This window comes from Neoarius graeffei, chromosome 10 (assembly GCF_027579695.1).
Source record: "Neoarius graeffei isolate fNeoGra1 chromosome 10, fNeoGra1.pri, whole genome shotgun sequence".
NCBI lineage: Eukaryota > Metazoa > Chordata > Actinopteri > Siluriformes > Ariidae > Neoarius > Neoarius graeffei.
Window position 1 is genome coordinate 83,681,433 of NC_083578.1, and position 16,369 is coordinate 83,697,801.

Here is a 16,369-nt window from a genome sequence, read left to right on the forward strand (position 1 = left end):
CTCCATTTTATGTCAGTCACATCTAACCGCCCCATCTTTGATGATATTCCAATAAAAGCATGCCTTGTCATGTTTAATTCCTTGCATATTAGTTATAAATAGTGACTTACATCTCCACTGGTAATGTTACACGCTGCAAGAAGTTGGCGTGCTTGTGCTTGTGTAGTGGCTCTAAGAGATGCTTTGATGTATTACGCATCTGCCAATGTGTCACACAGCATTTCAAACTCAAATCTCAAACAAAACCCCATCGAATAAAATTAAGATCTGTTCCTGTGTAATCTCAGTGGTTTAACACTTCAACTTCTCCAAGGCGTCACTAATATTTCCAGTTCAATCCATCTTCTAGATGTGGAGAAAAAAACTAGTCTGTCTGAAAACGGTCACGTTTCACGCAAATAAAAACCCGGTCAGATAAAACAGCTGTATTATTGACTGTACCTTTGCAGTAATCTGCAGGATTCTCCTGCTCTTCATCATCTGATCCGAGGAGTTCTGCTGGGGGTGGGGTAAAATCAGGCGGGGGCGGACTCAGAGCCTGAGGCGGGGTTGTCGGTTGGGACAGGGCGATCTGAGTGGGAGGGGTTGTAGAGAAAGCAGAAGGTAGGCCCAGTGAAGGAGGTATGGAAGCACTTGGTGTTTCTGGTGATGAGAGGATGTAGGGAGAAGGAAGAGCTGTAACGGGGACCGAGATCGGGGCTGAATGGTGAACTGGTGCTACAGGTTGGAGGTCTGGAGCTACAAGCTGAAGGTCTGATGCCACAGGTTGGAGATCTGGAGCCACGGGTTGGAGGTCTGGAGGACTTTGTGAGAGATTCAGAGGAGGAGAGGGTGGTGTGTCCGGGGGAGTGGTGGCTCTGTGAATAGTAAGGATGTGGCACACTTCATCTGAGGTCTGGATCTGGGGCCTGTGAATCAAACAAACAAACAAACAAAAACAAAGCTATTACACAACTATGTAAAACCTGGGTGTCAAACTTCTTATTGTGTCCAATGTCGTCAAGTGAGCTGGATAAAAGAAAACCATGTTTATTCGACCAGTAAAACACCAACTCCTCTTAAATGTGTTCATTTATAGGCAATTAATCTGAAAGTTACAAATAACAGATGTAAAACTTGTGAAACAAACGCACAATTATTCACACGTTAACACATTTTGTCGGTAGCTGAGTTTACAGCTCTGAGTTTGTTTATTACTCAATGTTGACCTCTAGTGGAAGAACAGAGACTAGCTATTTATTTCCAAATCTTTCAAATACAGTCTCAGACACGATGCATTTACATTCCTGTCGGTATCAACTTGCTAAGAGTATATACAAGTCCTTCCTGCACCATACATGGCGCGTTTGGCGGTGCTGATCTCCGTTTCGTAGCCCTCGGCCTCTCACCTATATTACATAGCTAGGGTTACAGTGGGGGGGCTGGTCCTCTGGTAACCGCGAGAGTTTGACTCCCCACTCGCATCTATATTGCAGCATGCCTTGCCAGATGGCAGTAGGCACCTTTTTTTTTTATGATGGTCTTTGGTATGACCCGACCATGAGTAGAACTCATGATCTCCCGATCGAGAGGTGGACACGCTAACCATTGGACCACTCACCAGTTTTATATATATATATATAAGTGCTGTCAAAAATGTCGCGTTATTAACGCGTTAACTTGACTCAATTTTAACGGCGATAATTTTTTTATCGCGAGATTAACACTCTGTGACATGATGCCACGCCCCGCACAGCCAGAGTCCTCTGCCCTCCCCCGAAGAGCCACGGTGCTCGGCTTAGGTTTCGTTTTCCCATCGGCGGCTCCAGCCCCACTTTGCAGTGGCTGTGACAAGACGTGTTATGCTCTGCAATAAAAAAAATAAAAAAAAAACACTGGTACAACCAGTGTTCAAACTATGCCGCTATTTTCGGGGGGTCCCTTTTTTTCCCTTGGGGGGGTGCTTGCGCATGTCTCAGAGCGCGGATCTCCATCGTGCGCTCACTTCGGATATGCAAATGCTTCCCGTTACACACGATTGCTATGTCAATAAACATCATTTTGCCAATATTTTAGAGACCCCCCCCCAACATTTCCCAAATCATGTTTTCAAGGGATCTCATGTCTGTTTCAGGGGATCTCGGATCCCCCGAGTACCCCCGTAGTTCGAACGGTGAGCAAGCCCATTCACTTTTTTATGCTGGTAAGAGAATTACAATGGTTTTTCATGTGACAAAAATGTGCGATTAAATTGCGATTAATCGCGAGTTAACTATGACAGTCGCGACATTAATCGCGATTAAATATTTTAATCGCTTGACAGCACTAATATATATATATATATATATATATATATATATATATATATATGTATAAATAAACAGTGGTATGCAAAAGTTTGAGCACCCCTGGTCAAAACTGCTGTTACTGTGAACAGTTAAGCAAGTTGAAGATGAAATGATCTCCAAAAGGGATAAAGTTAAAGATGACTCATTCCCTTTATATTTTAAGCAAAAACAAATGTTTTAATTTTCATCTTTTACATTTTCAAAATGACAAAAAAGGAAAAGGGCCTGAAGCAAAAGTTTGGGCACCCTGCATGGTTAGTACTAGTAACACCCCCTTTGACAAGTATCACAGCTTGTAAACACTTTTTGTAGCCGGCTAATAATCTTTCAGTTCTTACCTGGGGGATTTTCACACATTCGTCCTTGCAAAAGGCTTCCAGTTCTACAAGTTTCTTGGGCTGTCTTGCATGCACTGCTTTTTTGAGATCTATCCACAGATTTTCAATGATGTTTAGGTCAGGGGACTGTGAGGGCCAGGGCAAAACCTTCAGCTTGGGCCTCTTGAGGTATTCCATTGTAGATTTTGAGGTGTGTTTTGAATCATCGCCTTATTGTAGGACCCGTCCTCTTTTTAACTTCAACTTTTTTACAGATGCTGTGATGTTTGCTTCCAGAATTTGCTGGTATTTATTCGAATCCATGCTTCCCTCGACCAGTGAAATGTGCCCTGTGCCACTGGCTGCAACACAACCCCAAAGCATGATCGATCCACACCCATGCTTCAGAGTTGGAGAGGTGTTCTTTTCCTGGAATTTGCCACCCTTTTTTCTCCAAACATACCTTTGCACATTGTGGCCAAAAAGTTCTATTTTGACTTCATCAGTCCACAGGACTTGTTTCCAAAATGCATCAGGCTTATTTAGATGTTCATTTGCAAACTTCAGATGCTGAATTTTGTGGCTAGGACGCAGGAACGGTTTTCTTCTGATGACTCTCCCATGAAGGTCATATTTGTTCAGGTGTCGCTGCATAGTAGAACAGTGCACCACCACTCCAGGGTCTGCTAAATCTTTCTGAAGGTCTTTTTCAGTCAAACAAGGGTTTTTATTTGCCTTTCTAGCAATCCAACGAGCAGTTCTTTCAGAAAGTTTTCTTCATCTTCCAGACTTCACCTTGATCTCCACTGTTTCTGTTAACTGCCATTTCTTAACATTACAATCTGAGGAAACAGCTACCTGAAAACACTTTGCTATGTTCTTGTAGCCTTCTCCTGCTTTGTGAGCATCAATTATTTTATTATTCAGAATGCGAGGGAGTTGCTTAGAGGAGCCCATGGCTGTTGATTTTAGGGACAAGTTTAAGGAGTCAGAGAATTTATACAGCTTTGAAATCTGCATCATCTGACCTTTCCTAATGAAGAATTTGAACAAGCCACAGCTCAATAAGCTAATTAAGGTCTGGAACCTTAGTAAAAGTTACCTGAGAACTCAAATGTATTGGGATGCCCAAATGTTCGCATGGTGTTCCTTTTCTTTTTTCACTCTCCAATTGTACAAAACAAAAATAAATACACAAGTCTTGCAGAAAACACTGAAAGGAAATGTCTTGTCTTTACCTTTATGCCTTTTGGTGATCAGTTCATCTTCTGCTCATTTAACTATTCACAGTAACAGACATTTTCGGCAAGGGCGCCCAAACTTTTGCATGCCATATATATATATATATATATATATATATATATATATATAAACACTGCTGTAATAGAGCTCTATTCTGGTTCTGAGGGCATCGCTACCATTTAATACTGGAACAGTTTTTAATCCTTTAAAATTGCAAATCAATGGCAAACCAGCTAGGAGATAAAACTATGCACCACCATGCACCCTTCTTCCCTTCCCTCAGAGCAGCACGTCATATCTGAGAGACGCTATAAAGAAATATGCGACAGAGATGAAAGCAATTATTATTTCTATGGTCACAGCGACGACTCTGATTGATGGGTCTTGCTTCAGGACTGTGGGTAGCTACTTCACTGGGGTTTCAGGATTTAAATAGGTTTTATAAAAAATAAAAAGTTGGAATTAGACCGAGTTGTGGATGCTGGAGGAGCGTACTTCATTGATGAGGAATCTCATAGCTCAAGGTAATAAAATTTTGTAAAGGATTATAAGCTACATTATGCTGAACACACAGCAAGAAAATGCTGTGCTAACAAGAAAATCAGGGCATAATAAAGTTTATCTCATCTCATTATCTCTAGCCGCTTTATCCTGTTCTACAGGGTCGCAGGCAAGCTGGAGCCTATCCCAGCTGACTACGGGCGAAAGGCGGGGTACACCCTGGACAAGTCGCCAGGTCATCACAGGGCTGACACATAGACACAGACAACCATTCACACTCACATTCACACCTACGTTCAATTTAGAGTCACCAGTTAACCTAACCTGCATGTCTTTGGACTGTGGGGGAAACCGGAGCACCCGGAGGAAACCCACGCGGACACGGGGAGGACATGCAAACTCCGCACAGAAAGGCCCTCGCCAGGGCTCAGTCGACTAAGGCGCCATACCATAAATCCGGGGACCCGGGTTCGATTCCGACCCGAGGTCATTTCCCGATTCCTCCCCGTCTCTCTCTCCAACTCATTTCCTGTCTCTACACTGTCCTATCCAATAAAGGTGAAAAAAGCCCTAAAAAAAATCTTTGAGAAAAAAAAAAAAAAAAAGGCCCTTGCCGGCCACGGGGCTCGAACCCGGACCTTCTTGCTGTGAGGCGACAGCGCTAACCACTACACCACCGTACCGCCCCATTATTATTATTATTATTATTGCCATTGATTAAAAGCTACAATATAAAAAAAATTGAGTAAGCAAGCAAACACAAACCCATAAATTGAGTAAAATAAAACTAATCATTCAATTATGATGAAAGAAACAGTGCTGTGTAAACGGAGGACGGGCCAATCTGTCTGCTCAGAGCCGTAATCCATAAACAAACACCTCACCTGATGGAGGATTTAGTGCTCGGTTATTCTCATCTCATTCTCATTATCTGTAGCCGCTTTATCCTTCTATAGGGTCGCAGGCAAGCTGGAGCCTATCCCAGCTGACTACGGGCGAAAGGCGGGGTACACCCTGGACAAGTCGCCAGGTCATCACAGGGCTGACACATAGACACAGACAACCATTCACACTCACACCTACGCTCAATTTAGAGTCACCAGTTAACCTAACCTGCATGTCTTTGGACTGTGGGGGAAACCGGAGCACCCGGAGGAAACCCACGCGGACACGGGGAGAACATGCAAACTCCACACAGAAAGGCCCTCGCCGGCCACGGGGCTCGAACCCGGACCTTTTTGCTGTGAGGCGACAGCGCTAACCACTACACCACCGTGCCGCCCCTGCTCGGTTATTATTATTAAAAATATTTTATTGGTATAGAAGTGAGTCAAAATAACTTCCACTTCTATCTTTCAGACTTTACTCTTATTGTTCATTTCATGCTCCCAGCAGTCTGTGCTCTTGACCTTTTATGGAGTTTTGTGGGCGTCGCTACAAGCAAAGCAGGTGTTTTGGAATGCATTTTACGGGTGATCGATATGCAGTACTGTCCAAAAGTCTCAGGCACATATAAAGAAATGCTGGAGGCTAAAAATGGCTTAAAAATAATGAAATGAAATGTTTCAACATTAAAAAAAAAAATACTATAAACAGTAAGTCACAATAAATCAATATAACAAAGTCAATATTTGGTATGAGACGACCCTTTGCTTAAAAAAAAAAAATAGTAGTCTGAGGTACAATGAGTGCAGTTTTATGCGGAAATGAGCTGTAGGTTTTCCTGAGCATCTTCCAGAACCAGCCACAGTTCTTCTGGACACTTTGTCACACTCGCTTCGTAATTTTGCACCAAAACCCAGTAGCCTTGATTATGTTTTCTTTTTTAATCTGAAAAGTGCTCTCTTACGGAATACGCTGCTCAGATACAAACTTTTTTTTGTGTAACATTTAATTTTGTGCTGGGAAAAAAAAAGTGAACGTTTGGAACTCAAATGTTTTTGTACTGACGCAATCATGTAGAAGTCATTAAAAAAAAAAAAAAGGAGGGGGGCAAGACTTTTGCACAGTACCGTATAGGCATGGGAGTACAAAGAAAATCAGTCTTTTTTAAAGGTCCCATGGCATGAAATTTTCACTTTCTGAGGTTTTTTAACGTTAAAATGAGTTCCTCTGACCTTCTTAAGTCACCCCAGTGGCTAGAAATTTCATAATGTGTAAGCCAAACTATGCCCACCCTTTGTCAACATTTGAGAATGGCGCGTCAAAATGGCGCGTTGATAAGCTCTTCCCTTTACTACGTCAGCAAGGGAGACGATCCCCACGCCCCCCCTCTGGATTCCCACCCACTGTATGGATTGCCCGCCCAGCTCAAAAGTTGCCACCAAACATGGAAGTTGCGCTGTACATGGATGTGACAACACAGAAAGGAGTCTGTTTTTACTGCCGACGGGAGAGCCCCTGAAGACGCAGTGGCTTAATTTTATTTACTCCAATAATACGCCGTCGAGTCTACCTAAGACGGTGTATGTTTGTCGGAAGCATTTTCCTGATGAATGTTTCCACAACTTGGGACAGTACAGGGCAGGTTTTGCACATCAACTGTCACTGAAGCCTGGGTCCGTACCAAGCATCCTTGCCGCATCAGCCACAAACACCGAACAAGTAAGCGTATAACTGTTAAGTCGTTTTGCCGTGTTTTAAAATCGGTGCGTTAGCCTTGCAATGGCTACATTAGCTGTGCAGCTAACCGCTTCCTGCAGTTAGCCAGGTACTCTGCGCTACAAAACCAAAAAGCATGCAGCATGCTCTGTTATAATAGCCAATCAAAACAGTTTTTACAAAGACACCCACATTCTTTTTTTTAAGTCACTTGTTCATTTTATTTGTTTGTTCAGTAAAAACCCAAACATTTGTTGAATTTATTTTATTTCCTCGCGTCGCACCTTAATGACGTCAGCGCGCGGTATTTTTCCCTTCGCGGTTTGTTCCTTCTCTCTCGCCATAGTAAGACACCCACATCCGCTTGTTCTGACCCACTGGAGGCAGCGTCACAGTGCTGTTAGCCAATCAGAGGTAACACATTTACATGTCATGAATATTAATGATAAGAGCTGAAATCCTGTCGTTCTCCCGCCACCCGCTCCTCCACCAAACTAGAACAGCCTGAAACAGGAGAACCACAGCATTTTTTTCACCAAAACCAGCTCACAGGGCATTCATTCATACTAGAGACCACCGCACAATTAATGAAAAAACGATGCAATGAGACCTTTAAAAACACTTATCAATCTGGCGGAAAAATTTAATTCAGTTTAGGTTACGCAAATATTTACACACGAGTTCACTAAAAGGCTGATCAGTGAGGCTCAATGTTGGTACGGAGATCTTAGACATCTAGAACTAACCGTGCAGAGATCTGATAATGGGCGTAAAACTTCAAATCTGCTGAGAAGGCTTGAGGTTTTTTTTTTTTAGGATGCACCAATCCTGCTGTTTGTTCCACTTTCTATACCTTGCGAATACCCGTCGGTGTAGATTAAGGTAAGGACAGTAGGAACATGTCCCTAGCATCTTTCAGGAAAGCTGAAATATCCTTACCAACATTTAGACCTGTAAATCACGGCGCAAACTGAGAATTTTTATTCATTTATTTATTCCATTAGGCACTGTCATGCACTTCATCCTCAGCCAGACTGGGTTAATGATCCATACTACCCGGCTCGCGCACACTGCAGGGTAGGATTACTGCACACGCGCATGAATAGAGTCGCTCAACACCACCTTGTCCACGTCAGTCAGTGTATCAGCTACTGATGGAGACAGGTGATGGATGGGGAGTAAGTAGTTTGGTTATTATCTAAACAGGAATACTAGATTTTTTTTTTTTTTTTATATCTTCTAGTTGACTGTAAAAAGGTTAAAAAAAACAAAAACAAACATATATATATTTATTACACAGGCACGAGTGTTTTAGTGGGAAATACGACACTCGTATTTTTCATCCGAGCTCCATCCGGGACATGGAGAACCAAAACCGTGATATAAATCTCTATACGTCACTTGTGAGGAAATCGATGAACTGTTTTGATAAATTTGGGGACTTTTTGTTTGTGAATGTGCCGATATAATAAAAAGAAACTCACACGTTGGCTTGAAGATATGAAGTTTATCTTCTCTTGTTGAAAAACTCGCATTTTACATACAAAATACATCGCGGATCTGAGTGACGTATTTAAATAATATTGGCTGGCATTTTTTTTCGTGGTCTATCAGATATATTCCATACAGCTAGCATGATATTGAACAAGTCGAAGACGAGTAGCTGAATGGAATATATCTGATAGACCACGAAAAAAAGCCAGCCAATAGTATTATTATTATTATTATAATAATACATACACATTCCTTTCGAGCGTTCAACATGTCTTTCTCTTTCAAAATTCTTTCAAAACCTTCCGTATTTAGCGAAGCAAACCTGGCGGCCATGTTTGTTTCAAACTGTCCCAGTCGCTCACTAGTGCGGAAGTTTCACGTCTCCGGCGCATAACGTCAGGTTGTCTTGACAACCATGCAATATCGTAAACCATATTCAATGCTCATTCTCCATTGGGTAGAGTGACGTAATAAGACGTAGGATAAGCGATATGCTAACAATATTGCATGCTATCAAACCAAATGAATGAAACACACTAGAAGGGAATAGAACACGTTTTTATTCCATCGAAAAAGTGTCCTGTATGTAGAATAATTCCTGATATTTCACTCCGATGACGTCACTCCTAGTGTTTTCCCGCTGACTAGTCAAAATTAAAATTCTTCTGATTGACTTGCGTATTTTTTTTTGTGGATGTGTCCATATTATACAAAGAACATTACACGGTGGAGCAAAGATATGAAGTTTATCTTCTCGTGATATATCCATTCACCACTCGAAGATAAACTTCATATCTTCACGTAACCATGCAATATCCTCTATTTAATTTTTTTTTCGCGGTCCGGTTTCCATCAAATCCCGCACTCTGATTGGCTGGCAAGGGGGTCCGTATAATACAGTACGGACCCCGGTTACGGACCTCTGGCGCCTCGCTCGTTCACAACAACAAACATAGTAGCAATTTTTGTCAACATTTATTTTCGCATTTCTCAGGAGAATAGCATTAATTTTACAGCATGGATAGCGATAACGACAGTGTTCACAGCGAAAGCGAGTTTTACTCCCCTGAGGAAGAAGAAATAAAAGAAAACATTTCAGGAGAAAGCTAAAAACCTCTAACTGCTGCTAACACCGAGCAAAAACATGGCTGAATCCTGAATGACTCAATTTTGTATAAATAGGGGACTACATAGGCGGCAAAATGTAGTTTTTTCCTGCCATGGAAGTGCACTTGTATACCGAGGAGGAAGCCATTTGCGTTACAGCCGTGAATGAGGATTCAAAATGGCGGCTCGGCTCGGTTTTCCCTTTCGGGCGCTCTCGTTTTCTGTTAGAATTTGGTAAAGAAAAAAATAAGTATATTATTTACCAGCTTAAGGTCGGTCCGTATGGTGAAATACCGTGACCTCGGCCTTGAATACTGACCTCGGCCCAGAGGGCCTCGTTCAGTACTTTCAAGACCTCGGTCACGGTATTTCACCATACGGACCTCTCAGCTGGTAAATAACATATATAAATGGGCATAAGCTTGCTATCTAGGTAGTTAGTTAACAGCGAGTTATGCCGTGACTTTTTTTTTTTAACTTTAATCTTGATTCGTATGATGGGCTTCCTTAAATAAACCAATTTCATGCTTGTTTGTATTATATAATGTCAGACAGTGACTTTAGGAGACATTTTGTAAATAGCTGACACTTGGCTAGGTAAATGTAAAACCTTTTTGCAGGTCAAGTTTCTGTTCAGGATGTGCCTTGAATACTGGCTATCGCTGAGATAGCTAGCGAATGTTTATCTCCCAGCCTATTTTTGTGAGCAAATATCAAATAGCAGGCAAACGTTGATTAATAAAACAGAGGAATATAAAAAGTTAACGTACGTCCCTGAGAATAATTTCTTGCGTCTGTGTGTGTTTATCAGTCATGTCTGAGCTTTGATTAAAATAAAATAAAAAAAAAAATCATGTGTCAAATGGACATCACCAAACACCAGTCTACTGTGTGGGCGATTCCCAGCTTCATAGTAATGTCATTAATGATGATTAGTAGCAAATCAATGAAACCAATCAAACCAACGGGGGGACCCCCCCCCCCGAAAGTCCCCCCACACACATTTTAAGGACCGAAGAAACAGGACAGGAGCGCAGTGCAGTTCTATTGTAAAAAAAAATTGTTCTAATTATTGTTCTAAAATAAACATGACCCCTTTAACTGTTTGTTCAGGTCCAAATGCTCTGTAATCGGAGCCACAGGGAGGAGTCCTGCAGGTCACCATCCTGATTCAGCACATAAAGTTAGGGGAAACACTGATTAGCTAATAAAAAATATATACTTTAGCGAGCCTAATTAGTGCATCCCTGCCAACTTTCAAACCGGCGAGTTGGCCTAGTGGTTAGCGTGTCCGCCTCTCAGTCAGGAGATTGTGAGTTCTACTCACGGTCGGGTTATACCAAAGACCATCATAAAAATGGTACCCACTGCCGTCTGGCAAGGCACGCTGCAATACAGATGCGATTGGGGAGTCAAACTCTAGCGGTTACCAGAGGACCCGCCCCCCACTGTAACCCTAGCTACATAAGAGGCCGAGGGCTACGGAAACGGAGATCGGCGCCGCCCTATGCGCCACATGGCGTCGGAAGGACCAACTTTCAAGCCAAACCTACTGTATACCCGAGCACTGATACCAAGATTCTTTTAGAAAACAAGCCAAAATCTTGTGTTGCAGTCATATGAAACAAAGCATGATTAATAGGGTGCATCAGTTGCCCTCACTTTCATAAAATCTGATGCATTTTTGATTGGGTGTTCCTTTTCACCAATAAAGACATCCTGTGAAATTTTTTGACCATATTCAAAAGTCTAATGGTGGCACCATGAGGTTCATTTTTTGCCAAAAAAACGCTTATTTTATGTTTTCGCGCAAGGTTTGAATCACAATGTTGGGCTCCATTTATTGATTTCTTGTGACCCAGAGATCATGTTAAGAACCTTTGCAAGGGATTGAGAAGCATTAATGTGATTCATAATACATTTGTATTGTTTAGTTGAACAATCAGGGTTTTTTCTAGAAAAATTTAGTATGAGGGCGCTCACCATGGCGAGGGAGCGAAGGGGGGGGGGGGGGGAGATGGTGCCGGTTGTCCACCCCCCCACCGTGCGAAGCCTTTGAAAAACTGAGGCTACAATGGGACATTCTGAGGCTATCTGAGAGGGAAATTGTAACAAATTGTCTGTCAACATTGAAAAAGAAAGAAGTAATCTTCTTCTGCCCCGGACAGTCTTTGGCTTTCTTCCGTTTCGTGCCGCGGGATGACATCTTTAAATGCCCAAGTGTCAACAAAAACAACTCGCGAACTACTTCTGTCAAAAGCTCCCGCGCCGGTGGTTGAAAGGTCATTCAGTCTCGAGAAATCTCGCTCTACAAGTCAGCTGACCTTGTATGTAACCCATGTCAAATCTTGCGAGAGCAGCCGCGACAAGTAAACAACTAAACAACATGGCGCCTCAGTCTGGAAAACGCCGATTCAGATTGTTTTTGCACCGTCTGGCGGTGTATCTACTATGATTGGAATATTTTTAGAGTAATTATAACGTATTTGATGATCAGACACATTGTCACGTGGTGTTGCTGGGATGTTTTCACGGAGAAAAGATCGTTTTGAGAAAGATTGCATGTTGTGCAGTAGCATATAAGTGCATGGCCTAAGTGTGACTTGGGGTTCAATCGGCATTTCGGTAAGAGGGCGCACGCCGAGAGTAAAGGCCTCTGCATGCTCTTGCGACAAGGCTTTCGCAGATAGCTTTTCGCAGACAGTTGTAATTTATTGTTGAGCGGGAGTAATAGGCGTGCGCGATGTTATTCACCGGCACAACGCAAGGGGGCGCGAAGTCGCTAGGAGTAGTTGGTGGGTGTGGTTAGTGGAGTGTTTATCCTCCGGTTACTTATAATGACTAGAACTTTTTTTTTTTATAATGACTAGAACTGGAGTCGTATAGATGTCCATACTTCCTCAATCAACCGCTCTTCATGCTGCTCCATCTTCGCTCGTGTTTTTAAAAATGCCGGTCATGAAAACAAAACAAACCGGGAAAGTAGGGAAGCGGAAGTGCGTGTACAGCGGATGTAGAGTGGACCAATCAGAGCCCTCTTGTCTGCGGCGCTGTCTGCGAGGCTTCTGCGGTGGTCACAATTTTTGGGAGGTGCGCGCAGAGCGTCTGCGAAGGTGGGGGGGCTACGCAGACACTGTCTGCAACGCTATCTGCGAGGATTGGGTTGTCAGTATAAATTGGCCTTAAGAGGGCGCAGCGCCCCTGTTCCCCGGTTTAGACGAAAGCCTGACAATGATTCAGTGAACAGCTAAAACTCAAACTGTGCTTGATAATATATTTAGAATATGTACTAAAAATGTGTATCTAGGATATTTGGTATACTCTATAAGGTGCCATAATGTTTCATGAAAAGTGATCGAAATTTTGTCATAAAAGTCATAAAATAGCAGCTTTTTCCATAACTTTGAGCTCCTGGTGCCACCATTAAACTTTTGAATTTTGTCAAAATATTTCACCCAGTGTGTTTTCTTACCAAAAGGAACATAAAAACAAAAATGCATCATGATCGGAGGAACTTTTCATTTTTAGGGGGCAACTGATGCACCCTAATGATTAAGACTGTGCGTCATGTTAAATCAACGGAGCACGAACTCAGGGCAAAAAATACATCGGTGAATCAGGTTGGAAAATATGTCCAACCCAGTGATCCACAACCCAATCCAGAGTCTCGGGGCAGCGTTCAGCACTGATAGTGATACTCGGCAGCGGATCAGTGCACCTCTCTGTGTTTTGTTGTTTGTTTTTTTAATATGTATGTTATGCTACAGTACAAGTCACCACCAGTGCTCCTGATCATCAGTCTGATGACTGTGCTGCTGTTCATATGTATTGTTCAGGTGACATTAAAATAGACACACATGGGCAGAAGGGGAGGGCAGGAGTCAGTGTGCATATGTGGAGAAGTGAGTCCCTTCACCGGCTGGAGATATTTTTAGCACACACTCATACACTGCAAAAAAAAAAAAGAAATCTGGGCCATGTCCTGTTATGTGTGTGTGTGTGTGTGTGTTGTAAGGATACTTACCCGAGCTCAACACTAGGAATCACCACCTCTGTGGTTGATTTGCGGTGTTTCTTTTTCTTTTTCGGCTTCTTTGCTCGGTTGTTCTGCGGGATTGTGTTACCGCTGGACACTGCCATCACACACACACACACACACACACACAGTGTTATCACCCTTATCTCACTGCTATTCCCACATCACACTGGGTTCAGTCCCGAATTGGCTCTGTACTATACCCGTAGTGCACTAGCTATGACGTAGACGCCACTGCTTCTATGCCTACCTAGGGCCCTCACATAGGGCGCACAGAGCTGTTTGAGATTCTACCCCCGTATAACGGCGAATCAAAACACTGACAGCCCCAAGGAATAATTTAATCTACAAAATAAGACCGGTTTAAACCAGTATACTTATTTAAATCCATATTTCAAAATGCTTCATCATTATTTGTGAGTTTACCGTGAAGAAATAAGAGACGCTGCGTCCTGGTGGCTAAGCTAACTAGCTCGCTACACCGCTAGCCTCTTCATATGTAATGCAAAGTGCTAGCTGAGACTCGTTTTCAGATTAAACTTCTGACATTAAATGACTAAACCGGCGTTTACACAACTGTATCGCTTAAATATACACGGTGTATGTGCGCATCAGCAAAAACAAAATTTCACCGAAATCGATTTTGTTTTTAAAACTCTCACCGTCAGTCGATATCATCGGGACAGCTGTCACCGCGCGCGCACGCGTTTCTGCGGCACGATTTGCGCATGCGCAGTTGAGGAGGACGGCTGGAGAGACAGGTGGTTGTGTGGCCATGAATAAACGCTTTACGAGCATGCAAGCAATGACGGACCATGTACACATCCATCCAAGCCATCCATTCAATCCGTCCATCCATCCAAGCCATCCGTCCGATCCATCCATCTTTCCATTCAATCCATCCATCCCATCCAGCCATCCATTCATTCAATCCATTCATCCATTCCATCAATTCAATCCATCCCATCCATCTATCCATTCAATCCATCCATCCCATCCAGCCATCCATCCAATCCATTCATTCAGTCCATTCATCCATTCCATCAATTCAATCCATTCCATCCATCCATCCCATCCATTCATTCAATCCATTCATCCATTCCATCAATTCAATCCATTCCATCCATCTATCCATTCAATCCATCCATCCATCTATCCATTCCATTCATCCATTCCATCCATCTATCCATTCCATTCCATCCATCTATCCATTCAATCCATCCATCCATTCAATCCATCCATCCATCCATCCAATCCATCAATTCAATCTATTCCATCCATCTATCCATTCAATCCATCCATCCATCTATCCAATCCATCCATCCATCTATCCATTCCATCCATCCATCCATCCATTCAATCCATTCATTCAATCCATCCATCCATCCCATCCATCCATCCATCCATCCATCCATCCATCCATCCATTCCATTCATTCAATCCATTCATCCAATCCATCAATTCAATCCATTCCATCAATCTATCCATTCAATCCATCCATCCAATCCATCAATTCAATCCATTCCATCTATCCATTCCATCCATCCATTCCATCCATCCATCCAATCCATCCATCTATTCATTCAATCCATCCATCCATCCATCCAATCCATCCATCTATCCATTCCATCCATTCCATCCAATCCATCAATTCAATCTATTCCATCCATCTATCCATCCATCCATCTATCCATTCAATCCATCCATCTATCCATCCATCCATCCATCCATCCATCCATCCATCCATCCTTCAATCCATCCATCCATCCATCCATTCCATCCATTCCATCAATTCAATCTATTCCATCCATCCATCCATCCATCCATTCAATCCATCTATCTATCCAATCCATCCATCCATCCATCCATCCATCCATCCATCCATCTATTCATTCAATCCATCCATCCATCCATCCAATCCATCCATCCATTCCATCCAATCCATCAATTCAATCTATTCCATCCATCTATCCATCCACCCATCTATCCATTCAATCCATCCATCTATCCATTCAATCCATCCATCCATCCATCCATCCATCCATTCAATCCATCCAAATTAAGGAGAGAAAATAAAGGAGTGTGACATTACCACAGCTAAGTCAGACACAATTAGAAACACATTCATTCATTTTTATTAACTGCTTTATCCTGGTCAGGGTAATCCAAGTAATAGTGAGTGCAGCAGAGAAGTGAAGGAGAGAGTGCAAGAAGGTTGGAATGGAGGAAGAGAATGTCAGAGGTGATTTGTGACAGAAGGTTGCCATCAAGAGTGTACAAGACAATAATAAGAGCAATGATGTTGTACGGTTTGGAGACAGTGGCACTGACAACAAGACAGGACGTGGAACTGGAGGGAGCAGAGCTAAAGGTGTTGAGATTCTCACTGGGAGAGACAACGCTGGACAGGTTTAGAAATGAGAATATTAGAGGAACAGGACATGTAGGACGGCTTGGCAACAAAATGCGAGAGGCGAGACTGAGATGGTTTGGACACGTACAGAGGAGAGATCCAAGGTATATTGAGGAAAGGATGCAGGAGATGGAGTTGCAGGTAGAAGGAAAAAAGGACAACCAAAGATGAGATTTATGGATGTGGTGAAGGAAGGCATAAGGCCGGTTGGTGTGACAGAAGAAGATACTGCATACAGGAGGAGATGATGGAGGGACGTTATATATTGTGGCAACCTCGAACAGGAACAGCCAAAAGATGATGATGATGATGATCCTGGTCAGGGTCACTT

The 16,369-nt window shown here is 42.7% G+C and overlaps 1 protein-coding gene across 3 annotated transcripts in view; it reads right to left on the reverse strand.

The window, feature by feature from the left end:
- Positions 1-14,347, reverse strand: part of srpk3 (SRSF protein kinase 3) — a 77,456-nt gene extending 63,109 nt beyond the window's left edge. For all 3 annotated transcript variants that reach the window (XR_009655545.1, XM_060932432.1, XM_060932431.1), the window contains exons 1-3: positions 14,288-14,347; positions 13,614-13,722; positions 442-908 (exon numbers count right to left, since the gene is read on the reverse strand). Coding sequence is in view for 2 of the 3 variants with exons in the window: in XM_060932432.1 (XP_060788415.1) it covers positions 442-908; positions 13,614-13,722; positions 14,288-14,303 (592 nt within the window). In the remaining variant the exon portion in view is untranslated. The remainder of the gene's footprint in view (positions 1-441; positions 909-13,613; positions 13,723-14,287) is intronic.
- Between the last annotated feature and the right edge of the window lie 2,022 nt (positions 14,348-16,369).